The 27,568-nt window shown below is 48.2% G+C and overlaps 2 protein-coding genes across 6 annotated transcripts in view; one reads left to right on the top strand and one right to left on the bottom strand.

Moving 5' to 3' along the window:
• Window positions 1-2,581, top strand: part of RNF112 (ring finger protein 112) — a 37,892-nt gene extending 35,311 nt beyond the window's left edge. For all 5 annotated transcript variants that reach the window (XM_084805219.1, XM_084805221.1, XM_084805220.1 and 2 more), the window contains one exon: window positions 898-2,581. In XM_084805219.1, the coding sequence (XP_084661345.1) occupies window positions 898-1,440 (543 nt within the window). In that variant the 3' untranslated portion in view covers window positions 1,441-2,581. The remainder of the gene's footprint in view (window positions 1-897) is intronic.
• Window positions 2,035-24,782, bottom strand: MFAP4 (microfibril associated protein 4). The gene is made up of 6 exons (XM_084805228.1): window positions 23,993-24,782; window positions 18,257-18,341; window positions 13,381-13,544; window positions 11,202-11,298; window positions 10,573-10,755; window positions 2,035-5,837 (listed from the first exon to the last, which is right to left on the bottom strand). The coding sequence occupies exons 1-6, from the start codon at window positions 23,996-23,998 to the stop codon at window positions 5,590-5,592; spliced, it is 783 nt and encodes a 260-aa protein (XP_084661354.1). The 5' UTR covers window positions 23,999-24,782; the 3' UTR covers window positions 2,035-5,589.
• Window positions 24,783-27,568: the final 2,786 nt, after the last annotated feature.

Raw genomic sequence — 27,568 nt, forward strand, 5'->3', positions numbered from 1 at the left:
CAGATGCCCACCTCAACCAGGTGGCCCAGCTAGCATGGTTGATGGTTAAGGAATGCCTAGAAGTTGTAGCTGAAAATGTCTAGAGGGCACCTGGTTAGGGAAGACTGCTTTAGATTCAGAGTGGGAGCTTCCAAATGGATGGCTCCTAGCTCTACCAATCAAAAGTCATTGTGCAGCTATTCAAACTTTTCCTCCTGAATGGACTTTTTGTGGAAAGTCCAAAGATTGAAGAACTGATGGGAAAACACCTGAACGTAACAAGTAGAGGAGGAGGATGTGTGGACCATGGGTCTCAATCTGGCCCTCTGGGACTCTCCCGTCCCCTTCCTCTTTCCCCACTCTTCTTATCATGTTGTGGTTTCCCTGCTTTTGCATCCCACCCCCGCAGCCCCACCCCACCCCATTCTAAGAGGTTAAAATGCCTCTCCTAAGGCTTAGTTACTGGCAGGGAGAGCTTTCAGCTAAAATCTGCTGGTACTTTTGGTACTTTGGCCTCATCTCTTTTGCCTTTGACCCAACCCATCACTGGAATGCCCTGAGAACCTCTCCAAAACTGACTGAAAATTTGGCCCTTGAACTGAAAGAGGTATGAAACCCCTGGGCTGGAATGTTGGATCATGGAGACCTGGGTTCAGATCTCCAGCCAGTCCCAAAGTTCGCTACATAACTTTGGGCTATATGCTTTCTCTCTGCCAAACCCAACCTAACTCAAAGGGTTGCTTGGAAGGCAAAAGAGAGAGAGGCCATGTGGTCTCCTTGGAGGAAGGGTAGGATGATGGTGAGGATGAGGATGAGGATGATTTAATATGTGAGATGGTTGTTTGGAGTGCTGAGTTGATTTTTCACTTTCCCCTGCCTTTTTCTGTAACCCTGTCCTCCTTTCCCCCTTCACCTCAGGATCAGCTCTCACGCCCCATGTTTGCAGGCCTGCAAGTGACACCCAGCTCAATGAGACGGCGTCTTCTGGAGAAGCAGCGGGGGCTGGTCCAGCAGTGTGAGGTGTCGCTCCAAGGCGATGAGCCAGGCCGGACGGATTCCATGTTGTGGCTGGAGTCGTGTCTGCAGAGCGACGCCAAAGATTTCCTGGAACGCTACGGCCGTCGCTACAAATCCCATGCCCTCAAAGCGGGGATGGCCGTTGGGGTGGGTGCTGTGGGGTTAGCCGGTGGGGTCATCGGGGCCAGTGTGGCAGCTGCCATCTTGGCTGCGGAAGCCATTGTGCTGAGCACCGGTACCGCTGCTACCTTTGCCATCGGGACCATGGCTGGGGCTGGAAGCTTTGCGCTTGTCGGAGGAGGCGTGGGGGCTGGCGTAGGGAGCAGCATAGGGAACCGCAGGGCCCGGGAGGCTGAGGGCGTGGCTGACAGTGATGCTGAGGTTGAAGAAGTGGGGGATCTGTCGGATGAGAGGTGTCTTATTGGCCAACGGGACACACCGTAGGGTTGGCCAAGAGGCAGCTTTGTGGCCTACCGCTTCCTCTGCAGCTGTGGCAAATTATAGGAAAATAACTTAGCTTGCACCCCTGTTTTCTTGTCACAGAGGCAGAGATCCCAGGGAAAAGGGCTAGGCCTCACATGCTGTCCTCCATCCCATGAGCCGTGAGGAAGTGATCTCCCCCTTCCCATAGTGGTTGGCTATGGATAGCAAAATGACATGCTTCCCAGGTTTCACCACCATGGAAATGTGGACTTGCTTGCTGGTGATGAGTGAAGGCTTATTAATGCGGCCTTCCGAGGCTAGGGCAATGTTTTGCTTCTAGTGGTAACAAAAGTGGGGAAGGGGAATAGCTGGGTCCTTCTGTTTCCCTCTCAGTTTCCTTCTTCCTCAGGGGTACAGATAACACAGAATGGCAAGCCTGAAGAATTGTCAACCCTTTCTCAGGATACAAGTCACCTCCCCACCCCGCACCCAACACCTACCCTGAAATAATAAGCAGAGTGGAGGGGATATGAGGAACTAGGATCCTTCTTTGTCCTTGGTCAGCACCAACAGGAACTAGGAAGAATCCTGGTCGCATAGTTTTTGCTGTGCCTCTGACTGTGCAGTGCATTCTGGAATAAAGCACAGTGGACCAGCACAATGCATTATGGGGCTGTGCTGTCATCTCCTAAAGAGGATTCCTTACTCCATCGTCTGCTGCAAAGAGGTTAAGTGTGGAGTCAAGACACTGGAAAGAAGTCTCCCCCCCCCTTGTAGATTTCAGCTGCATCCTCTTCCTCTTCTCTGCAGTTCATTTCAGGGGGTCAACGCTATTCAAATGTTACCATCGTTCATTGGGTTAATTCAGGGGTGGGCAAAATGTGGCCCTCCAGATGTTTTGGCCTACAACTCCCATCAGCCCTAGCCAGCATAGTCAGCGGTGAGGGATGATGGGAGTCATAGGCCAAAACATCTGCAGGGCCACACGTTGCCCACCTCTGGACTTGATTCAGTGCCCTATGGATTCCGTCTCTCGGGTGTACAATGCGGGGTATGTGAGGGATGCAGTTCCCAGTTCAATTGGACTGCAGGAAGAGCTACTGGGAACTTTGCATTGCTTTACAGGAATGAAGCCTCTCCTTGCGTCCTCAGGGAAACCTTTCCTTGCCTCCTTGGTCATCTATTTTGACGTGCCTAGAAACACAGAGTGGGATGCAATGCACCTTTCGGGATACTTGGCTGAGTTACTGTCAGAAGTGTGTCTTATGTTCCCTGCTTTATATCCAAGTGCCTTGGCTTTTATGTCCATATATGACTTCTTCCTGCCCCCCACCCCACCCCACCCTGGCGTCTCTTGAGTCGTCTTCAGGAAATACATTTATTTCACATTCTGGCTTGAATGTTCCCTCCCCCCCGCCCCGTCTTTCACTCAGACTGCAGACTTGAGATCCCAAAGTTTACTTGAGTAGGCCCTTCCGCCAGCCAGCAAGCCATTCTGCCCCCTGCGGCCCCAAAATACAAACGGATTTTATGGGAACACAAGAAGAACATCAGCTTTCCCTGGATCTCAGCCCTTACAGTGCTGTAGCCTCAGGTGACTTGTAAACTTAATTGCGGAGGACAAAATCCAGATGTGAATAGGCTGTAGTCAAAACAGCCTATTGGCAGGACATGTGAGGAGGATGGAGGGGGGTCATGTTCAATCTTCATTTCCATCTTCTAACTTTTACTTTGCAATTTGGACTGTTCTCCTGTCTCACCAGATGCTGAAGCACAAGCCCCAGGTTGAAAGATTCAGAAACTGGATATGATCTGGGGGAAGGGCGGGGTGGGGGGCAGTCTTGACCAGTAAAGAAGTAATGAATGGCCTAAGAAACCTCCCTCCCATTACAATGGTGTTGCTTTCTCAAATGCTCGTTTCAGAGAATGGGCTTTTATTTCAAAGTATAAACTAAAGGGGTACAAAGAAGATGGTATGTTATTCTTACTCTTTTGGTTTGGATCTTCTCTCCCTGTGTCCTATAATTTTATCATTCTCCGTTTGAATGTTAATTCAGCCAACCTTGCTAGAGACCTTCAGTTCTGCCCCCAAAATATAATGAAGACAAGCCCCTATCCCCAGTCATTATACATTTAAATGGGTTTCAGACTAGTTTAACTGCCTTCGATCTGCCCACTGAAAAGGGGTGGACAAGATGTGGCCCTCCAGATGTTTTGGCCTACAACTTCCATTATCTCTCATGCTTGGCTATGCTGGTTGTGCTGATGGGATCTGTAGACCAAAACATCTGGACAGGTGCAAGTTGTCGATCTCTGCCAATAGAACTCTGGGACTTGTGGCTTTCTGAGATGATTAAACATCCCTTGGTAAGGATCTCTGTTATCCAGATCAGGGGTGGGACAGATGGTGCTAGGCCTGGGTGGGCTCTCAGCATGCTGCTGCCAACCAGGCCCCCTCCCCCAGTGCCAACCAGGCCCTCACATGATACCTTCCACTGCCAGCCTTCTACTCAGGGAGGACAGGTGACCTTACCCAGTGGTGTTCATGACCTCCTCCGGGCAGGCTGCTGCAGTAGCATAATTGGCTAGAACCAGGAGCCAGCCATTTTTTATGTCCCACAATGCAGCCCTTGGTGTTGGGCATTACATTGTGGGGCCTAAAAATGGTGGGCGCCCAGCTCGGATGCAAGCGGAGTGCCCACTGTGTCTCTTCCTCCAGCCAGTGATGCTGCCGCCTCAGCAGCCTACCCACACAAAGGAGGAGACAGAGGCTAGCTATGGTTGCATGAGCACCGCGACCACTACTGGGTAAGCTAACCAAGCTGTCTTGGAGGCGGGAAGGGTGGCTAGTGTAGCGGTGGCACCAGTAGACCCCCCTGAGGACCATCAGCAGCCCTTATGATGTCCGAACCTTTTTTACATTGAGGGTCACATTCCCTCAGGGATAATCTGTCAGGATTTGTGAGCCAGTTAGGGATGTACGAAAGTCACTCACCTTTTCGAAGGGTGACATTTGCTGTGGGGGGGAGGCTCTCCGTCCCTCCCCCCAAAATTCTTTCCGGCCAGCTCCGCTCTACGGAGATTCTGCAGAGCCACTGGCTGGGGCCGCCCACAGCCAGACATCCGGCCGCTGGGCAGCCTGCACAGGGATGCAAATGGTGGCTGCCATAGCCGCTGCCATTTGCTTCCCTGTATTTTGCTGTGATAGGCTACGTAAATATTTACGTAGCCTATTACGGCAAAAAAAAGGAACGCAAATAGCAGCCACTACGCCATTTGCGCCCTTCTCTTTTGTCGTAATAGGCTACGTAAATATTTACGTAGCCTATCACACAGCAAAAAAAAAGGGAACGCAAATGGCAGCCACTGTAGCCACCGCCATTTGTGTTCCCTTTGTTTTGCCATGATAGGCTATGAAAATACTTAGGTAGGCTATCACAGCTTCCTCAAGGATGCAAATGGCATCCTTGCGTTAGCCGTGATAGGCTACGTAAGTATTTACGTAGCCTATCACAGTTATATGGAAGAAGCGAATGGCGGCCGCAGACGCCATTCGCAATGCAGCGCAGACGGCAGCAGGTAGGTGCTCCATTCTGGGCCCATTTCACAGGGTGGGGGGGGCGGGGGGCTTCGTTCTGCCATGGATTTCAGGGGGCTGAGTGCACTGGCATTCGACCTCACCGAGATCCATGGTGGAATTCTCTGACATCCCTAGAGCCAGTAATGGGTGGGGCCAAAACCAGCAGTGGGCAGGATGAGAGCCAAGAGTGGGGAGGTCACCCCCTTTTCTCTCTTTTGCCACCCCCTTTTCTCTCTCTCCCTTCCCACCCAGCTGGCTGCCAGGGGAGGGTCAGATCAGTTTAAACTTATTGCTTGCAGAGGGCTTTTGAAATTAGACCGAGGGCCAAAGGTTGCCAACCCCTGATCTAGATCCTTAGTTTGTAGATATGACAGTTAAACAGGTTTGAAACTGGCTTAAATCTGTTAGTGTAGGTATCAGTTCCATCACAACCCTAGTCCTTACTGAAATCAATCCCAGATCCACTTCCCAATACACCATATAGTTATTTTTTTTTAAAAAAAATATAATAATTGGAAATCCATCCTACATCTTGTTTCCAGTGGTCACTGGAGTGGGGAATGAGAAGAGACCACTGGCCAGGTTGGGTCTCAGACACGGCGAATTTTCATCTCGCTTCTCTTGAGGGAATAGTAGAAGCCCTTCCACTGGTACCAGTTAATGCCGTTGGCATAGGAGAGATGGGCCCCACCAAGGTAGAAGCCATTGAGATTGGAAAAATGACAGCTCTTGAACCACCAGGCACCTGAAGAGAGGGCTGCACAGTTCTGCACATAAAGGTCCTGGTCGCGGTCAAACGTGGAGAACTTCTGGCCGCTGTGGTAGGACAGCGAGTCGCCTGGTTGGGGCGCAAATGGGGGAAAAAAGAACAAGAGTAAGGACTTCATAAAGAATAGAATAAAAGCTGCCTACTCAAATGCCTACTTGAGAGTAGAACCACTGGTAATTAGGTCTTCCAGCCTGACACAGCAGGCATCTGGGATGCTTTCTTGTGAATAGACCACATCACTGTTCATATCTCAAGTGGCCAGCTTGCAGAGGACGTGCTGTGGAAATGTTAGCAACTTCTTATTGATGCCCCACAAGAAACCCAGGGCCTTTTTATTACATAGATTTCTATAGCGCCCCACAGCGGAAGGTCTCTGGGCAGTTCCCAAAAATATTTTTTTAAAAACACATTAGAAAACACTATATAAAGTATAAAACCATTCACATAATGGCACAGAACAAATAGCACAGACAACAACATAGTTCTAAAACAATTTAAAACTATCAGCCAGAGACAATCAAAGAGACACCTTATATGCTGCCAAAAGCCTGAGAGAAGAAAGCAGTTTTAACCTGGCATCAAAAAGATGACAATGTTGGAGCCAGGTGGGCCTTGTCAGGAGATTATTCCACAAATGGGGGGCCACCACTGAGAAGGCCCTCTCCCTTGTTGCCGCCCTCCAAGCCTCCCTTGAAGGAGGCTCCCAGAGGAGGGCCTTAGATGCAGAGCATAATGTATGGGTCAGTGCATGCCAGGAGAGGCATTCCCTCAGGTACTGCAGTCCCAAGCCATGTAAGTACCTGTATGTTAAAGCCAGCACTTTGAATTGGGCTTGGAAGCATATAGGCAGCCAGTGCAAGAAGGCCAGAGTCGGTCTTATATGTTCAGACTTCTGGTCCCCGTTATCGGTGTGACTACTGCATTTTCCACAAGCTGCAGATTCCGAACTGTCTTCAATGTAGGGTTGGCGGAGAATTTCTCCCCGAAACTTCGGGGGGCCGAGCACCAACGTGTTCGGCCCCCCGAACAAGTTTCGGGGAGAAATTCTCCGCACCCTGCACCCCCCCGGGACAGGACTTACCTTTGCCGAATGTCCCTCCCGGCGGCGGGTCTGGCCGGCGGTTCGGTGGGTGTTCGCCTGGGGCGGGAGCGGCAGCCGGTCTTTTGACCGGCTGCCGCCGCCGCCATTCCAATCAAAGAAAAAAAAACAAAAACGCCCCCGTGATAGGCTACGTGACGATTAACGTAGCCTATCACGGCTAGATTTGCAAAGTCAGCCGTGATAGGCTACGTAAATCGTCACGTAGCCTATCACGGGTGACTTAAAAAAAAAAAAAAAAGAAGCGCGTACGGATAATGGCGGCCCCCATAGGGAGCCGCCATTCCCGTTCCTTATTTGGTCGCTGTAGTCTACGTAAAGATTTACGTAGACTACGGCGAAAATAAGGGCAACGCTATTTGCGTTGCCCTTATTTTTGCCGTAGTCTATGTAAATCTTTACGTAGACTACAGCGACCAAATAAGGAATGCGAATAGCGGCTCCCTATGGGGGCCGCCATTAGCTTACGCGCTTTTTTTTTTTTTAAAGTCACCCATGATAGGCTACGTGACGATTTACGTAGCCTATCATGGCTGACTTTGCAGATCTAGCCGTGACAGGCTACGTTAATCGTCATGTAGCCTATCACGGGGGCGTTTTTTTTTTTTTTAAACTTCTTAGTTCGCGGCCGGGCGAGGCGAGGTGCGTCCTCTCCGGCCTGAATTTCGGCTGGGCGAGGCGGGAAGCCTCCCCCCCGGCCTGAATTTCGGCCGGGCGAGGCGGGAAGCCTCCCCCCCCGGCCTGAACTTCACGGGGGGAGCAGCGAAGCGCCTCCCCCCCACCGCGAACAAGCTTCGAGGACAGGTAAGTGACTTTCGTCCATCCCTACTTCAATGACAGCCCCACATAGAGTGTATTGAAATAATCTAACTTGGAGGTTACCAGAGCATAGACAACTGAAGCCAGGTTGTCCAGATAGGGGTGTAGCTCGGCCACCAGCCGAAGTTGGTAGAAGGCACTCTATGCCCCTGAGGCTACTTGAGTCTCAAGCAACAAAGACGGCTTTTGATATCATATGGGGTGCGATGCAGGCTAAAACAGCTATGTCCAGGGGAAAGGACTGTGGACACTCCCATCTAAGAGTGTATGTGTCTGCATATTAGGCAGAGGCCAAATGCCATCCCTACATTTGTGATCTCCAAGAGACGCCAATTATTTCTACCCACATGCCCTTTATCTGCATGCACACATGCAAACTTGGATATTAAAACAAGCCAATTTCTCTCCCACACTTCCAAAGGTAAACAACCTGTTAAAGTGAAATAGCAATGAGTTTCATCACTGCTTTGTTGTGCAGAACCTTTTTCTCAGGTGGAACAACTAGGAAAGAGGCAGAAAGGAAAAACCCATCCCAAGGAGGAAAGTTTGAGCTAGTCCTCCAGCTCCACATGTAGGTCATACTTTTGCTTAAGGCTCAGGAGTGGCTATTTTGCATCCATGGGGCAGAGAAGAAGCATTCACTGGGTATGCAAGCTCTACAAAAACTCATCCTCCTTTCCTTTGGGGAACTATGGTTTGTCTGATCCAGCGTTGGGACATAAGGGACACAAAACTAGGACATCTGGGTTCATTGAAGATGTGGCCTGGAATGGAGGGGTTGGTGGTCGTGGCCACTTCTGGACCCTCTAGACTCAGGATTAGGTAGAGGCCTCACTCCTAACATGTTTGCTCTAGGGATGGTGTGGGCGCCTGATTCCATCCAGGAATCGGGCAGAACTGCCCCTGCCTGCACCCCCAAGCCCCACTTCCTGAACCCTGCCCCCGCTCGCCCCCTGCCTGTGCTTGGCGAGCAGCCCACACTCACCCTGGCAGCCTTGTCAAGCTCTGAGGTCGCCATTTTTTGGAAAATAAAATGGCGATCACAAAAATGCGCATATTTGCAGATGTGCAAAAATGTACATTTTTGTGAATGCACATATTTGCAGATGCAGACATGCACATTTTGTGAACATGTGCATTTTTGGCCAAATGTACATTTTGCTCATATAATTGCAAATATGTGCATTTGCAAAAATCTGCATTTCATGCATATGCAAATATGCACATTTTTGCAATTGCCATTTTAGTTTTCAACAAATGGTAACCGTGGAGCTCGACGAGGCTGCCGGGGTGAGTGCAGACCGCTCGTCGAGCATGGGAGGGGCTCAAGCATGATCCAGGGACTGGCGAGTGGGGTCAGGAGCTCAGCAGGTGTCTGGAGAACCTGGATGGGGATGGGTTTGCACATCCCTAGCTCTAATTCAGGGCTGTTGAACCTCTTTCAGTCCAAGGGCCAAACTCCATTTCAGAGAAGCTCTTGGGGCCTGCATGCCAGTGGTGGGTGAGCCAAAGGCAAAAGGGGCAGGGGAAAAAATACCAGCATATTTTAGCTTAAAGCAATAATGCCTGTAATTAAGCCTTAGGAGAGGCATTTTCAACCTTATAGAATGGGGAAAATGCTGTAGAAAACCACTAAATGATCAGGGAAAAGAGTGGGGCCAGGTGAAGTAGGCATGATCACTTGGGGAAACTCTGAGGGCCGGATTTGGCCCCTGGACCTGAGGTTTTGCACCCCTGCTCTAACTCAAAAGATCTTCTAATTCCAGAAGGTGAAGGAGATATTTGTAGGGATGTACGAAAGTCACTTATCTGTTCGCGGATTGTGTAGATGGTGGTGGGGGGCGTTCTGTCCCTCCCCCCGGAATCCTCACCAGGGGGGGAGATGCTCCGTTCCTCCCCCCTGGAATCCTCCGCGGCCGGCTGTGCTCCGCAGCAGCTACGCGGAGCAGCTGGCCAGGCCAGGCCCGGCCAGGCCAGAGCCATCCGCAGCTGGATTTCCGGCTGCAGAGGGCTCTCGGTAAAAAAAAAAAACATGTACGCAAATGGCGGCAGCTATGGCCGCTGCCATTTGCATTCCATATTTTTGCCCTCTTAATCTACGTAAATATTTACGTAGACTATGACAGTGAAAATCAAGCGGAACGCAAATAGCGTAGCGGGCGCTATTTGCGTCCCTTTTTGATTCCCCGTTTTAGCCTACGTAAAGATTTATGTAGGCTAAAACTGGGAATCAAAAAGGGACGCAAATAGCGCCCACTACGCTATTTGCGTTCCCCTTGATTTTTGCCCTCATAGTCTACGTAAATATTTACGTAGATTAAGAGGGCAAAAATAAGGAACGCAAATGGCGGCGGCCCTACCCACCACCATTTGCGTACGCGGTTTGTTTTTTTTAACCCACCCAGCCATGATAGGCTACATAAAGATTTACGTAGCCTATCACGTCGTGTTTTTTTTTTTAACCTAGTCATGATAGGCTACGTAAATCTTTACGTAGCCTATCACGTCTTTCTTTTTCTTTCTTATTTTCTTTTACAAGAGTGGAAATGGTGGCGGCGGCAGCCGGTTGGAAGACCGGCCGCCGCAGCCGCCACCGCTGTAGCCGCTGCCGCAGCCGCCGCCGCCTGGAAGATCCGCCCCAGGTGAGTCTCATCCCAGGGGGGATCCGCGGGGGCCGGGGGGGCAGGCCGTTCTGCCACGGAGTTCAGGGGGCCGAATGCACTGGCATTCGGCCTCACCGTGATCCGTGGCGGAATTCTCTGCCATCCCTAGATATTTGGGGTTAAAGACAATACGGCAGGAGCTAGCACTCTCTCCAGCTTTGGGAGGGGAATGGCATAACTCTGGAAGGAAGGGACTGGGAACCAGGAACCTGGGTTCTCTCACCTGCCCCTCCATCAGTGAAGCCAGACACATGTAGCGTGTAGCCATCCTCCTCTGCACTGATCGCATTCGGCGAGAGCGAGAATTCGGTGTATTTGGCAAAGGCTGTATTATTCTCAAAGTCCTCCAGCTCCACACGTAGTTCATACTTCTGCTTAAGGGTCAGGAGGTGGATATTTTGCAGCCCTGGGCCATGGGGCAGAGAAGAAGCATTCATTGAGTACACAAGTTCTACAAAAACCCATCCCTCTTTCCTTTTGGGAACTATGGCTTGTCTGACCCAGCATCAGGTGATGGAGAAGTGCTGGCCAGACAGAAAAGCAGGGGGGATCTTGGACGTGCCTCCTGGCCCAGAGTCATGATAAACACAGTGTGCACATTTAGTGCTGGTATTGTCTGGGCCCAAGGACATATTTTAGCTGCTTAGGCAAGAAACCCAAACACTTGGTGTTCCAGGAAGTTCTGGCCAAGAAAGACGTCTGGGTCAACAGCTGCAGGGAATGGGGCTAAGGAAGGAGACAGCTCAGGGAAGCCTGGGAAGAAAAGAGTCAAAGTCTTTCAGTCCAGAATTTATGGCCCATAGAGAGAAGGAGAAAAGAGGAGAGTATTTCCCGGTACTCATTTCTATTTACCCAGCCAATATTCGCCATCTGCTCTGCCAAAGCCAAATCTGTAGTCATTCCAGCCCCGAAAGAAACTTACTGAACCATTGAAGCGTTTCTGGAAAACCTGACCAAAGAGAACAGAGAGAAAGGGTGAGATAGCATTAATCTCTCGTGAGTGGGCATCCCCCAAGTTGCATTGCTACCTTCACCAAAGCAACCATGAACCCCCAAAATGGTGGTGTGGTTGCACAGTGGAGATGGTGCATCTTCAGATTTATTCACAAATCTGCCCTCTTAACATTTGCATCTCATTTTTTCTTTGTTTTTATGATTTATTTTACTTAAGGTCTTGTATTCTGCCTTTCCCTGCTGTAACCCCACCCCCCACAAAGTTAGCTAACAAAACAAGCAATAAAACCCACATGAAACAGCAACAAGAATGATCTTTAAAATCCAATGTTAACTAGAGCAACCGCTAAAATAGCAGCGATAAAAGCAACTGCCCATTGGATCAGCCACCAGAAACAGGTATAATAAAATGTATCGTTACTGGAAGAAGAATAAAAGTATCTTTACACAGCACTGGAAGGACAACAAAGTCTGTGCGCTATGTGTTCTTCTGGGGGATGTATTCCATAAATGGGGTGCCACCACACAAAAGGCCCTACCTAGTTGCCACCTGCCTAGTTTCTGAAGCAATCGGCATCAGATAAGGGCTTCCGATGTCTATCTCAAGAAATGGATAGACTCATATGCATACCTAAGCCCAAAGATGTTCAAAGCTTTATAAATCAAAACCAACACTTTGAATTATACCTGGAAACAAACTGAAAGCCAGTCCAAAGACCTTTGAATGCTGGTGAAATAGGTCCAGTCAACAATCTGGCTTCTGCATTTTGAGCCAATTGATATTTCTGAATAATCTTCAAAGGAAGCCCCACATAAAATGCTTTCCAGTAATCTAACCTGGATGTTACCAGAGCATGAAGCAAGGAGAAATAGTGCCCTGGCCCCACCCACTGGGAGCAAGAACACCAGCAAGGGAACATCAGCCTGGCCCAAACTGTGTTTAAATGCTCCCTTACAGCTCACCACTCTGATCATCTTGAAAAACTTATCTCTCTCCTCATCTTTTTCCCTCCACTCCCCTTCCCTTGTGTGTCTTGTCTTTTGAGTTTGTAAACCTGATGTCAGGGCCCCTCTCTCTTTTTATTGATGTGACCCATGTTGAGAAACAATAATTATCTGAAAAGTGGGATAAAAATACAGCAACCAAACAAACAATGAAATATCTGTAGCCACCGGCGGGGTGTGTGTGCGCGCTGCAGCTGGTACACCAACTGATATCGGCGGAAGATGCTTCATGCTACAACTGTCTCCAGGGCATCCTCCCCATATACTCTTGGTTCATTTTTCAAATGCTTCTCTTTTGCACAGATTTCTCTGATTCATGCAGAATTTGCCTAACTGCACTTGTGCACCAAGGGCGTAATCCTATGGCCACTAGACAGTGTCTAGATGGCCATAGGATTCTTCAGTTTCTGGGAACCATGCTCTCCGCCCCCGCCCCTGCTGCCTTGTGCTCCTCATAAGAGCAGCATGGAGCGGTCGAAAGGGGACATTCCTGGGGGCAGGGAAGGGAGGAGACTGCGGAAGTGCCATTACAATGCTCTCTATGTGCTGTCCGGCTCTGCCCCCCCCCGCCACTGCTCCATGCTGAGCAATCGGCTGTCTAGCCGCAAATGCAGGGTGGCTGGAGTATGGAGGAGAGGATCCCCTCCACGCTCCACCTGCCCCACGTTGGATAGTCAGCCACCTCCAAGTTCAGAGGCAGCCAGCTATCCCCATAGCATTGCGCCCTCCAGTGCACAAGTAAAGTATTTGCTCAGTTGCACCTACGCATCTGAGTGCACAAGTGCAATTATGCACACAAGCACAAGTGCGCATGCATGCACAGAGAAACATCAATGAAAGAAGGACGCTACCATCCAAATGATAAAGGGCAGGATAATGGACAGAAAGAGCAAAGACATGAGACAATTTCCACAGCAACTCCACCAAAATGTGGTGCCTTCTGGAACTACAGTATGACATTAGTGTGAGCACTGGAACAGAGGAATGTCCCCAGTACCCTCCTCCCTGGGATCCTTCATGCCTCAGTAAAGTGAAATCCCCTACAGCCACACCCAGTTTGTACTCTCATTACCGTCCATTTTCCATCGTCGGTGGTCATGTCGCAGTACACCGGCACAGGGATGTTGGGGCCCGCGGGGTAAATGAGGTACACGCCATCCGTCTCAGAGCCTTGGTCATAAATGTCTTCACAGTCTAGTGGGAGGGGATCGTCTCTGCAGAGTTGTGCCTGCTGGGCTGCCCCAGTGGAGGAAAACCCACCAATGTCAAATATCTCAAGTCTGACTGCTCCATCTAATACTGGACTGGACTGGACTGTTCAGCAGATGGCTAGTGAGGAGTAGGGATGGCAGAGAATTCCACCACGGATTTCAGTGAGGCCGAATGCACTGCCCCCAAAACCCATGGCAGAATGGCCTCCCACCCCCCACCCCGCCCCGCGGAATCCCCCCTGGGACGAAGCTTACCTGGGGCGGATGTTCCGGCAGCAGCCAGGCTGCCATTTGCGTCCGGCCAGGCTGCCGTGATAGGCTATATAAGTATTTACATAGCCTATCACGGCAAAGGCAGCCATGCAAATGGCAGCCACCATGCCATTTGCGTAGCTTCCTTTGCCGTGATAGGCTACATAAATACGTAGCCTATCACGGCAAGCTAAAAAAAAGAACCGTGTAGGCAAATGGCGGTGGCTACGGCGGCCGCCATTTGTGTTCCCTTTTTTTCACTGTTTTAGCCTACGTAAATATTTATGTAAGCTATTACGGTGAAAAAAAGGAGAACGCAAATAGTGTAGTGACGCTGTTTGTGTTCCTCTTTTTTTTCGTCATAATAGCTTACGTAAATATTTATGTAGGCTAAAACGGCGGGGGGGAAAGGAACGCAAATAGCGTCCACTACGCTATTTGCGTTCCCCTTTTTTTCACTGTAATAGCTTACGTAAATATTTACGTAGGCTAAAACAGCGAAAAAAAGGGAACGCAAATGGTGGCCGCCATAGCCGCCGCCACTTGTGTACGAGGTGTTTTTTTTTCCCCAGAAGGCTGCCCAGCTGGATGTCCAGCTACGGGCGGTCCCAGCTGGTGGCTCCGTGGAATCTCCATGGAGCGGAGCCAGCAGGATTAGGATTTCGGGGGGAGATGCGGAGCGCCTCCCCCCCACCGTGAATCACCCCGTCGAAAAGGTAAGTGACTTTCGTACATCCCTAGTGAGGAGTACAGGATGGTTTGTTGATGTTCGCTCCAGGGGTCATAAGGGTTAGGTTAGGAGATAGTTGGGCATCACTCTGTGTCAGCCTTCTGCAATCTGGGACCTTCCAGTTTGGGACTACAACTCCCATCAGCCTCAGCCATGATGGGAGTTGAGGTGCTAAACTTCTGGAGGGCACCAGGCTGGGGAAGGCTGCTCTGTGCTTTCAAATAAGACACCCCTCCAACTGAGGGTAGGGTGCAGAGGAAGAGAGGAACACAGACAGACAGACATTGGCAATTTTGCAGATGGAAAGACTGAGGCAGAGAGAGAAAGTTGTGAGTTAGCTGAATGTGAAGCAACCTGGGGTGAAATCTCTTTCTAGGGATTTGGTGTGGGGTACCAGATCTCTTTCCACCTATGCTTTGCTTGTGTATTTGTGAATTAAGTGACTCTTACCCCTCTGCAAACGCCACTGTAGTGTTACTCAGAAATTCCCCTCCGTGCATATGGCTAAACGCATGGACAGAGGACTACGACTTCTCCCTCTGCCCCCATCCCTGATGGTGTGTGGCTTATTGACCCTTCCCCAACTTCCACACATCTGTTGGCTGCAAAGGGGTTGCCCATGTGCGTTCAGATGAATGTGCATAGTTGTTCCACATCACTACAACCTCTGTGCAATTGGGGGTCCTGATTGTGTGGAGTGCTTATTCATGTTAGTCATATGCAAGGAGGCATCTCTTTGTAGATTTCTCTGCTCAATGCATGAAGATTGAGGGAAGGGCCAGGTGGCATCCCCCCCACCCCCTGCCTTCCCTGCATGCATTTAGCGGTAAGTGTGGAGTTGAACTTCTAAATAGAACTCACAAGTTTCCAGTGTTTCTCTCTCACCAAAAGGAAACCACATTCTTCAGTGGTGTCTCTGGAACTCCTCACCAATCTTGGAACTGAAGAACATGAAAGAGTATTCTTTCACACTCCCCACTTGTCCAAACAGTAGGACATTTCAGGGATATCCTTATAGAGGATCAGTTCCCTTGTGGGAGAGAGTCCTGGAGAACCATGGGCTACCCAGAGTAAGGTGGACCTGAGGGCCAAAACAGACTTTACTCTAAAGGTATAGCTTTAATGCAGCGACATCCTTTTTGCATATTTACTTTAGAGTAGATGCAAAGGGAATGATCCAGATAAAGCCCCTAGTGCGGGGATTAGGGGGTGCCTGCAATTTCTATTGCAAAATATTGATCCATAAATATTGATCCGTCAAGCTCCCCCCCGCCAAACGTTGGGGTGCCAATCCAGATCGCCACCCTGAACTGACAATAGAGTAAAAAAAAAAAAATGTGTTGGGCCTAAGTCTATTGATTTCAGTGGCTTCAGTCTGCACTAGATTGCAAACATGATACTTTGCAATTTCTCTTTATTCACAAATGTAGAAGTTAAGCATTAGAGAGCAGGCAAGCATCCAGCCAGATACCACTAGTCTTTCATGCAGCATCAGCACCTCAAAAGAAACTTCTTAGTCTTGGAGCCCCCCTGCCCCCCGCTGTGTACAAAAACAAAAACCCCAAATAGATTTCTGTTTCCATAGCTGGATATATTCCAAATGCCAAAATGTTTCTCTCCAGCCCCTACCCAATCAGCAGTGTGTGTGTGTGAGTGTCTTTGTGTGTGAGAGAGGGTGGGGTTCAATAGCTAGTAGCCACCAACCATCAAAGGCCCTCAAGGTTCATTTAAGAAAGCATCTTCTAGCCAACACTGCTGCCTATTAAAGAAACATCTTAGATAAGCAAAAGCCGACGTAAAAAGCCAGTTCCTTCCTCACTGTGTGCAGTCATAACAAGCAGTCTCCTCTTCCATACATGGGGAGGTGCTTGTAATGTATGAAACAGCTGCCCGGGCAGTTCAGGCAGCTTCAACCACAGCAGCACCATTGTCTGGAAAAAAGGTAGCCCTCCGAATGTTGTATGGATGAAAAAGAAGTCCCCTGCCCATAGCACTGATGTCAGGTGGCCATCGGTTTGGCCCTTAGCAATGTGTAAAGTATTAGCATGTGCATGGATGGAGAGAGGGAGAGTGAAATAGCAAACTTAATCTTTGAGTTCCAATCCTTATGTAGTCAAAACAGCACCATCCACATACCAAAACTTAAGTGGGGAGACCCACATTATCCCAATGAAATCAGAGTATTCTCAGTGGCTCCAGAATGTTGACTGACTGTTGGCGGAGGCAGAAAACAGGGGAAGGGAGAATGGAGTATCATGAAAGAATGGCTGTTTGAAACACTCATCAGGAACACTCCATACTGCAGTATTTTCTTGCAAGTCCCTCTTGTGTCCCATATGCTTCAATGTACATTCCACTAACATTTTCAGATAATCTGCCACATTTATATCCCATCCCTCCTCCAAATAAAAAGGTGGTAAAGGTGTCCCCAACCAGTCGTGTCCGACTCTAGGGTGTGGTGCTCATCTCCATTTCTAAGCTGAAGAGCCAGCGCTGTCCAAAGACGCTTCCGTGGTCATGTGGCCGGCATGACTGAACACCGAGGTGCACGGAACACTGTTACCTTTCCCGCCGAAGCGGTACCTATTTATCTACTTGCAATTTCTTGCTTTTGAACTGCTAGGTTGGCAGAAGCTGGGACTGAAGACGGGAGCTCACTCCGTCACGCAGCACTCGGGTCTCGAACTGCTGTCCTGCCGACCTTCCGGTATGCAGTTCAGCATCTTAACCACTAAGCCACCGCGGTTTTTAATCCCATCCTATGTCATGCCGTAACAGATCTCTGATATAGGCAAGTCTGAGGCCAGAGGGTAGACAGTGAGCATTGTGGCTGAGCAGGGATTTCACCACCATGGTCCAAAGCCAATACCATCTCCATCATGCCAGTGGTGGGATATCTCAAGGAGTGGGTCCTCCCAAATCAAGCTACCTATGGATCTGGAGACTGGAGCAACATCAGGGGGGCTGCCCTGACCCCCCTCCCATTCTTTGAGGTAGAGAGGGAGTACACAGAAGAGAGAACCTTTTCAGTCGTGGCACCCAGTGCATGAATGCCCTCCCGAAGAACACCCACCAGTCCCATCACTGTTGGCCTTTCAGTAATCTGTTAAAAACTGGCCCAGTTCACACAGAACAACAACCCAGAGGTTTTTTTAAAAAAAACCAAACCAAACCCTGGGTCGTCACAAATGTGGCACTGAGTGCGAATGATTGTAGCCAGAGCAACTAAACGGCCCAGGGACACAAGTTTAGTATAACATGGGAACCAGGAACTCTGGCTTGTTGGGAGAACAACAGGCTGACACTCCAGGTTGTCTCTCCTCCAACAAGCCAGAATTCACAGACGGAGTTGCTTAGCTGCTCATGTTTGCAGCGGGAGTCATCAGGCAGCAGACACAAGCATGATGCCATGTTCACAACAACCCAAGTTTAAAAAAAAAAAAGGCAAAACCTGGGTTCTTGTGACATGTGAACCAGGCCACTGTGTAAACGGTACTTATCCTTTTTTCAAGATAGACTCATTCCTAAATGCGAACTTAGGGATGTGCCTTGTACCAAGTCAGACTATGGGTCCGCCTAGCTCAGTATTTTCTATACTGACTGACAGCAGCTCTCCAGAGTTTCAGAGAAGAATCATAGGCTGGAGATGGCAGGGACTGAACCTGGGACCTTTGGCATGCTACGGGTGTGCCCTAACACTGAGCGACAGCCTTTCCCTATGGCAGAGTGCCAGAGACGGAGTCAATGGTGCTTACCTTGGGCGTTGATGGCCTGTCCTTGTGAGGGGGGCAACTGGACAAGGAGAAGGATCACCAGCAAGCTTGGCAGGAACAGGGAGGCCTAAGAGAGCCAGAAAGAAATTGCACGACCAGTCAGTTAGGGCAAACATTGTGACTGGGCACAGCAGAAGATTGGAGGAGAAAGGCCCCTTCTAGGGGGCAGGACTCAACAACAGGCAAGCCTTCCAGCAATATATGTCATTCTTCTCCAAGAAAAAGAAAAGGAAGGAAAGCCATTCTACAAGCTTGTGGAAAGCTATTCTGCAGCCTGTCTGTGATTAGCCTGCTCATGCCTTGTTTGTATCGATCCATACCAGGGATTTGGGCATCCTTGGTCATGCAAAGTATTTCATGATGCCATCAACCCCACACAAGACATGTCAGTGCCTGAGGTAGAGAAGCCAAACTGACATCCACCCTGTTACTACTTAACATGTGGCATGGTCCGCCAGAATGTTCTCCTGCCCAAACCCAATTGTAGCACAGTACTGCTCTTGTGTCGCTCCCATTCAAACTACTGGGACTTGCAAGGGGAAACTTCATGGTGGCTTGTGCCATCAGTCAGATCTACCACTAGGGATGTACAGATTTTGTTAAATCTGTTGGTGTCGGTGTTTTGCAGATTATCAGGTGTCTTTCGTTCTGTCATCCGCTCATTGATGGAATTGGACTTTTTTTTTAGGGATATACTTGCGCTAATGTACATTGCACTTGTGGAAGTGTACATTAGCACAGATGCAAATTTGCCCGAGTCCCTTGCAAAAAGAAAAAGAAATAGACACAGGTCTGCAAGTTTGTGGAATCTGCACTACTCAGAAAAAGCCAGTCTGCTGCAGAAACTCATTTTAAGCCGTTGCAGATTTCTCTGACGTCCCTACCTACCACTCTGCCACCCTTTGTAATATCCAGAATCTGCTACTTGAGTCAACTACATTACCTTACATCATGACACTGCTGCCTCTGACCCCATATTTATAGCACAGAGCGGGATTCAGCGATATGAGGAGTGGTCAATATTATAGAGTCTATTAAGGACACAATCCTATGGCTGCTAGACAGTGGCTAGATGGCCATAGCATTGGTCAGTTCCCAGAGAACTGCCTCCCCACCCCCATCCCTGCTACCTCGTAGGCGGTGTGGATCGTCCCTGCCCTCCACACTCGGAAGAGCAATGTGAACCAGGGGAAAGGGGGTGTTCCCAGGGGTGTGGGGGAGAGTTCTTAAGTGCTTCCTATGTGTCATCTGGCCTCCTCACCCCACACTCTGATGTCCCATAGCTAGACAGCCGAAATTGGCCATCTAGCCATGAATGCAGGGTGGCTGAAGTGTGGAGGAGATGATCCCCTCCATGATCCTCCAGCCATGCATTGGATAGGCAGTGGCCTCTCCACATAGGATTGCTCCCTAAGACTCAAAAAGGAAAGAGATGGACACATTGATGGAGAAGAACGTAAAAGGTTATAATATACGGACATACATCAGATAGAAAGCCAGGAGGATCAAGCCTTTAGTGCGTAGGGTTGCCAGTCCTTTTTACCCATCCCTGATCTTGTGCCTTCAACAGCACTTGATCTGCAGGCATTACTTACTGCTGATAGCCCTTATGTCCAGGTCATGAAAAGCCTCACATGCCTATGCATGAGGTTAAAGGCACAGAAGAAGATCAGGCTGCCTTTTCTTTTCTGCTTAGTTGGCCAATACTCATGGGAAGGTCCAACACCATGACCAGAGCTCAAAGTGGAAGAAACAAAGGAACTGAGATGGTTGCATTTCAAATTAGGTCAGGCTCAGTTACACCCATTGAAAAGAAGTGGGATGTTTTTAGGAAGTATTTTATACCATACATAGTGCTGTGTGGAAAATTTATCCCACGTTTTGACCATTCTCATTCAATTAGAAAGAAAAGAAATGGCTTTTGAAAAGAAATTCAAAGGAGAAGCATATTCCTGAGAAATAGGGTTTGGGTTCTTGTTTCACTTGCTTACCTTACGTAGGAGGTGGCCAAGGAATGTACGTGTCAGCGTATCCTGTCTTTCATTGTACAATCACATCTCTAGCAGCCTTTAGCCTCCTTGGCTTCCCACACTTCAATCAAAGCCCAGGGGAAGACATCGTGAAGTAACTCCTCCCAAAGGGCTTTTTCAGCTCAGGAAGTGCAGGCAGCTTGGGAGGCTGCAGAGCAATTGAGAGATGTGTAATAGAAAGAAAAACATGCACACACAACATTCTCAGCTGCCTCACAGTGGTTAGGTAAGCTCAAAAGCACCACCCAAACATAAAGAACACCTGGAAGAAACGAAGCCTCTTTCACAAGGGAAGAAAACTTTCAGGAAATTGGAGGATAGTTTTTGGTACAACGCTAGTTCCACCTCTTCCCTGGAGCTAGACACAACACTGCCCCCCTCTCACCTGCATTGTGGTGGATACAAAATGGCAGCCAGCCTGTCAACACAGCTGATGTTGTTGCCCATTGTAGAGGCAGCACAAACCCCACCCCCCAACAACAACCAACCCCTTAGGAAAAAACAAAGACGCTGTGCCAAAAGCCTTGCTGATGGTGAGCCCTACGTGTGAGAAATTGTTGAGAGGAATTTGGTGAACCAGCCTCCGCTGCAATTTCTCTCCCACAAATAGGGTGGAGAATCAATTTCAAGAGGCCATTTGCACACAGCTCTAATGGTGCATTATTAAATTATGGAATTCACTATTACGAGATGTAGTGATGGCCACCAACTGAACAGTGTTAAAAGAATTACACTTAGGGTTACAGCCCTGGAGAGCTGTTACTTCATGGAGTAGACAACTGGGCCAGATGGACCTATAATCTGACCTGGCATAAGCCCATCTGCACTGCTCAGAGCTCCTTGGAGAATGAGTAGGATAAACAAAACGGTATTAAACCATTCCCTCTATTTCTGATGTTCAGGTGGTGAGTGTCATTGTTTATAGAGCCAAAATGGCACCACCCACACACAGGAGGGAGGTATCAATAGGCAAACAAAAGGTGCAAAAAGATCTGGGGGGGGGACCCTAAGGGAGGGGAACCCCAGAAACAGCCTTCTGAAGGTTGTATGTGTTCAGTGGCCATGCAACGCTGACTGTTTGGGGAATGGGGGGCAGTAATGGAAAGGACTGGAGTGGGTGGAATCCTGTGCAAAAAACATTGCACACTGCAACACTGCTTTGCAGGTCCTACTTGTAACTAATAACAATAGAATTTCAGACCACCTTGTCTACCATTACTAATTTTCTCTTTAAGGAATTCATGATTCCTTATTCATGATTCCTTATTCATGATTCCTTATCATGAATTCATGATTCATAATAAGGAATTCATGAATTCATGAGTGGCTGGGTGACCAGTCAGATGGGCGATTAATAAATTTAATAAATAAAATAAAATAAAATAAAATAAATGATAATCTTTTGAGCAACCGCAGGATTCCCAGGAACACAGTTTGGAAGCTGCTGCTTTATGTGCAAACATCTGCATATCCCATTGTTTTAATTGGACTTGAAATCTATGTTTGGCCTGCAGCCTGACGTACAGCAAGAACTTGGCACAAAGACATTTTAACTTGCAGCCATGCCAATCTTGGCTAAAACAACCCCCTTTCCCCTCAGTCTGAAACCTAAAATGGTCATGGAAAAGACATTTCATACTCTAAATGCTTTGTATTGTTAACCATGCTAATTCTTTATTTTGATGGCTTGTTTCAAAGGTTTTTGAGCTGTTTTGAATGCTTATCTGGGGCGTGGGGCGGGTGGAAAGAGGGAGAGGGGGAGACAGACAGACAGACAGACAGACAGACCATGCAATGTCAATATACACACACATGCCTGATGAAGAATTCAGTGAAACACAGAAACTTGCTTGCTTTTTCAAAACAATGGATGGGTTTAAGGACTGCTATAGGGGCTTTGATTCTATGTCACTGTCTCTGCGGGAGCAGCACACCCACCAATACTTCGATCTATTGCTGAAAGAAAGGGAATTATTTAGGAAGAAGGAAGGACAACAGACCAAGGCCACAAAATCACCAGAATTTAGCCCCTATGCATGCTTATTCAGAAGTATGTCCCACTGCGTTCAGTGTGGTTTACTCCCAAGTAAGTGTCTTTAGGATTTGGTACATAGATCATCTATGAAATTCCCGAAGTGGCATTTTGCAAACAAAGCAAAAAAGCAACTCTAAGCATGTACAGAGTGCCTTCTCCTCACAACAGCATAACACACAAGCATCCACCCAAACAGCTAGTGTTGGGGAAAACATATTGCAGATGAGAAGATTTGACAAGTGGGTAGCCTTGAGCCTCAGTACCTCTTAACTAAGAATGGAACACCTCCAACAGCATTAAACTGTAGCCCTTTTCAGACATTCAGCAAATAGGTGGTGGTGGGAACAGGGATTCGGCCCTCAGTTCCTGCTCCCAGTCTCCACGTGGTTGATTGGACTAAGCGTATAGAAGCCACACGCGTACAGTTTCTACACACACTGGCTTTTTCTGTGCAATTTACACCAGGATTCCAGATCGTGCAGAGAGAGGGTCTGTGCAGACAACACAACGAACACTGGAGGTAAGGAGTAATGATGGATGGCTAGTCCTTCATGCTTTCACGGAGTGTCTGAAGGGGGGCTTTTGTGTGTTTTAGAGCATTTCCTCACCTTCATCCTTTACAACTCGTCAATCTCTTGTTCCTCCCTTCTCTCCTTTATCGTCCTTGCCTGTCCCCCATCCCCTTTCATTGTCTCCCATTTTCTCCAGCAAAAATAGGACTGTAAACTCCTTGGGGCAGTAACCCCCGCTCCCTTTCTTGTCATTTGCAATACACTTCCAACTGATATGTGAATGTTGTCTTACATGATCATTGCCTTCACCACCACCCTCAACTGGCTCCCTGCAACTCCACACATCTTGAACCAGGAACATAATTTTGTTCCAGATCAAAGCAACTACCATCTTGGATCTTGGTACAGGAGTTTAGAAACCAAGGTGTTAGGCAGACATCCAGGAAAATCAGTTTAGACTTGATAGCGTTCGACTAGCCCCCCCCCCAACTCACCCAGCCCCCTCCTGATGTGTTGTCAGACTACAACTGCCATCATCCCCAGCCAGCATGGGGATGGTGTTTGCTGCAGTCCCTCACTTCTGGAGAGCACCAGGTTGAAGAAGGCTGTAGTAGACAACTGGTTCAAACAAGCATTCCAGTTATTTGAGGGATCAGTTGTATAGTAGATAAAACAAGGGTCTGGATTTAAGAACATAAGAAGAGCCCTGCAGGATCAGACCAAAGGTCAGTCTAGGCCAGCATCCTGCTTCCCACAGTGGCCAGCCAGATGTCTCCAAGAAGCCCACAGGCAGAGGCAATAGCCCTCCCTAGCATCTGGTTATCAGAGGTATCCTGCACCTACCCTTGGAGGCTCTGTTTAGCCATCATTGCTAATAGCTCCTTATAGCCCTCTCCTGCTCTAAAAGCCATTTAAAATGGCCACCACCGCACCTTGTGACAGTGAATTCCATACATTAAATCCATGTTACAGTTATGTAGATCACTAGGGGGGGAAAGCATTGATTTTATGGGGTGGAGGGAGAGATGCTTCACAACCTACAGAGGAAATCAGATCCAGATTCCACCCAACCCCTGCCCGACCCCATCCTCCCACCCACCCAACCACAAACGTGTCCCCTCCCCTCGGATGACTACATTACCTTCATGTTGTCCTATGGCTCCTTGGTTGCAAGTCTTGTTCCCCTATTTATATAGAACTGGACAGGTTTTTCCTTAGGAGTTGTTTCTCCCACCCCCACCTGCCTTTTCCCTTGCTGTGTCTGGCATGCAGCTGCACAGGTTGTCTCTTTACCCCTCCCACCCCCACTGCCAGCCCACCAACACCCCCCAAGGCCAGGAATCAGAGACAATGTGTAAAGCCTGGAATTGTAGCCCAGAAGGAAGAAGCCACGGGGCGGGAAGGGGGGAGGGATGTGTAAAAAAAGAACAGTGAGGCAGGAAATGAAAGTTGGGGAGAGGGGAGGGAAACACTGAGCAAGCCAAGAGCTTAGATGCTTTTCAGAGCTCTTGGCACGAATATTTTGTTATTGTTCACCCTTCGCACGCATGTGCAAGATGTTCTCTCTCTCTTTTTCCCCTATCAAATTTTGGGATGGGGAAAAATATTCTTGGGAACCAGGACTGTTGGGCTTCAATGTGTGGAGTTCAGTGGAGTTTTCCAACAGAAAGCCAGGTTTCCTAGATTTTGCGTCAGGAGATCTAGTTTCTAGATTTTCAAGCTGGCCCCTTTTCTTGCTGCCACACCACCAAATTTCAGAGGCAAACCACGGCTTGTTTTCCTGAAAAATATCCACCCGTTTTTGCTGCTGTGCCTCCAAATGTCAGCGGCAAATTCGGCGGTGACGGGGGCTGAAAAATAAGGCTGGGGGGCCGCATGCCTGGTCTAGTGGTGAGAGCAGAAGGCCTGGGAACCAAGACACCTTCTTGTCTGGAAAAGAACTTGAAGTCAGTTGATAAAAGAAGGAGGTCTGGGAGACAGGACTCCTGGGTTTTCTGGAAAGAGGAGTGTGATCCAAGAGCTAGATCAGCAAACCTAGAAACCAGTATTTACAGGTTTCTATGTGGAGTTTGGGGGCCAGTGAAGAAACAACAACAGGCAGTTAGGATTCTGGGAGTTAGGATTCTCCTGCACTTTGGAAGAGGAGTGTGACCTAACAGTTACAGCAGGAAACCTGGGCTAGATCTATACTGGTGCTTTTTATCAGTATTGAAGGGCACTGATAACTGTTGATGCACATTATGCTTTTATGGCATTATTTCCTGCCTTTTATTCCGTATTATCCAAAATACCGCAACAAATATCATTATATGTGATCTGAGGTATAAATGCTCAAGAGGGATATAGGGGTCCCTCACACTGGGCTTTTATCCTGCGACTGAGATTGCTACTTCACGGAAGTTTGCGGGCTCTTTATGTGACACAGTGTTCATCCCAGGCATCTCCTGCACTAAATGCCCTTTGTTCTGTTTTTAAATAATTGCAGATAGTGAGCTATCAAATCATCCTGTTGCGTTCCACATAAGTTCACTCCGTGAAAAGAGGAAAAGCGGCAAGAAGAGGAGAGAGATCAATGAAAGATAATGGAAGATTCAGATATGGAGAGAAGGAAAGAGAAAGGGGGTAGGGGAAGGAAGCGCGTGAAAAAGGGAGTCATTGTGATCCTGCATTTAAAATGGAAGCAGAAAGCTCCGTTTTAAATGCAGGATTTTAGGCTGGTGTAGAGATGCCCATTCCATCACCATGAAGGGATTGTATCGATATGACACGAGGTGTAGATCTGGCCCTGAAAGTCAGGATTTGTAGTTTTCACTGAAACGACAGTAACTAAAAAGCGGCAGAAAGTGGGAGACAGGACAATTGAGTTCTGTCCCTGGCTTTGTAAAACAAGTGGGGTTTAGTATGCTTTACTCTCAGTCTTGGTAATTATATCTCAGGAACAAAGAATGCTTCCTTATACCAGGTCAGACCATCGCCTACTCTGGCAGTGGGTCTCCAAGGTGTTAGGCAGACGTCCAGGAAAATCAGACGCATTCTCTTGGTAGGAGATTCGCGGTAACCTTTCCTGAACTGCCCAAACACATTGTTTACAATTAGCATTCATAAGGCATCCATTTCAAACCTAAGTCAGAGCTGGAAGACAGCCCAGTGAGTGGGTCCCCACCTTTGGATCTCTCCACATTTTCCATCCGTATATGGCATTAATTTATTTAAAGCATTCCTATCCCACCTTTCCATGTTCATCTGGAGACTTGCAGTAAACATAAAAATCACAGCACTGCTATGAATTGGCTGTCCTCACTGCAAGTGTATTACCTCCTTGATAAATAGCATTCCCTTACAGTTTAATTCTGTAGATGCTTATTCAGAAGTAAGCCCCACAGTGATGAACAGGGCTTAAACTGTGTTTTCATACAGAATCTCTACACCAGCCTAAAATCCTGCATTTAAAACAGGGCTTTCTGCTTCTGTTTTAAATGCAGGATCACCACTGGCTCCCTTTACACCCGCTTCCTCCCCCCCTTCTCCCCCTATCTGAGTCTTCCATTATCTTTCATTGATCTCACTCCTCATCTTGCCGCTTTTCCTCTTTTCATGGAGGGAACTGAAGTGGAACACAAGAGGGTGATTTGATAGCTCATTATCTGCAATCTATTTAAAAACAGAACAAAGGGCATTTAGTGCAGGAGATGCCCTGGATGGACACAGCGTCATGTAAAGAGCCCGCAAACTTCTGTGAAACAGCAATCTCAACTGCAGGATAAAAGCTCTGTGTGAAGAAAGCCCATGTGCTTCCTTCCCCCCTTTCTCCCCTCCTTTCCCCATTATCTGAATCTTCCATATGTTAAATTATATAGCCACTAGATGGTGCTGTTCTTCATATTGCAGCTTTTCCTTTTTCATGAGGGAACTCAAGCAGAACTCAAACACTGTAACTGATAGCTCATCTCCGATCTTTTAAAAAACAGAATAAAGATCACTTAGTGCAGGAGACACCCTGGAAGTTTACAGTGTCATCTAAAGGACCCGCAAACGTCCGTGAGTAACCACTCTCAATAGCAGGATAAAAGCTTCATGTGAAGAAGCCCACAGAACAGAAGATACCTTAGAGATCATCTAGTCCAACCCCTTACTCAGTGCAGGCTCTGCAATGAAGGATGCAGCTACAGCATTTATTTATTTATTTACAACATTTGTATACTGCTTTCCATCCAAACAGATTCTGGAGCGGTGAACACAAGAACTACAATAGTAAAAAAGATAAAAGATTAAAACACCATATTTAAATCAAAATGCCAATAAAAACCATGGCTGGTCATTTAAGGAATGCTTCCTGGAACAGAACTGTTTTCAGGAGGTGCCAGAAGTAACACAGTGTTGGAGTCTGCCTGACCTTCAGGGTTAGGGAATTCCAAAGAAAGGGGCCCATCACACTGAAGGCTCTTCTCCTGCTGGACTCCGATCAGGCCATAGGTCTGATGCAGAACCACCAGGATGCCCTCTGATGACCTCAGTGACCAGGCAGGTTGGTAAGAGAGAAGGTACTCCCTTAGGTACACTGGTCCCAAATTGTTTAGGGTTTTGCACACTAGTGCCAACATCCTAAAACTGGGCCAGTAGTGAGTTGGCAGCCAGTAAAGTTCCCTCAGCAAAGGAGTTGCATGCTGAAAAGGGGCAGCTCCCGACAACAGCCAAGCTGCTGCATTCTACACTAGCT

Source organism: Heloderma suspectum, chromosome 6 (genome assembly GCF_057233095.1).
Source record: "Heloderma suspectum isolate Gila_16-S chromosome 6, 16-S_ref, whole genome shotgun sequence".
Taxonomy (NCBI): domain Eukaryota; kingdom Metazoa; phylum Chordata; class Lepidosauria; order Squamata; family Helodermatidae; genus Heloderma; species Heloderma suspectum.

Coding starts and splice junctions, on each gene's coding strand:
- MFAP4 (XM_084805228.1), bottom strand. Junction 11,299..13,380: donor CCGACGATGGAAAATGGACG/GTAATGAGAGTA, acceptor CTCTTTGGTCAG/GTTTTCCAGAAACGCTTCAA. Junction 10,756..11,201: donor AGATGGCGAATATTGGCTGG/GTAAATAGAAAT, acceptor CCCATGGCCCAG/GGCTGCAAAATATCCACCTC.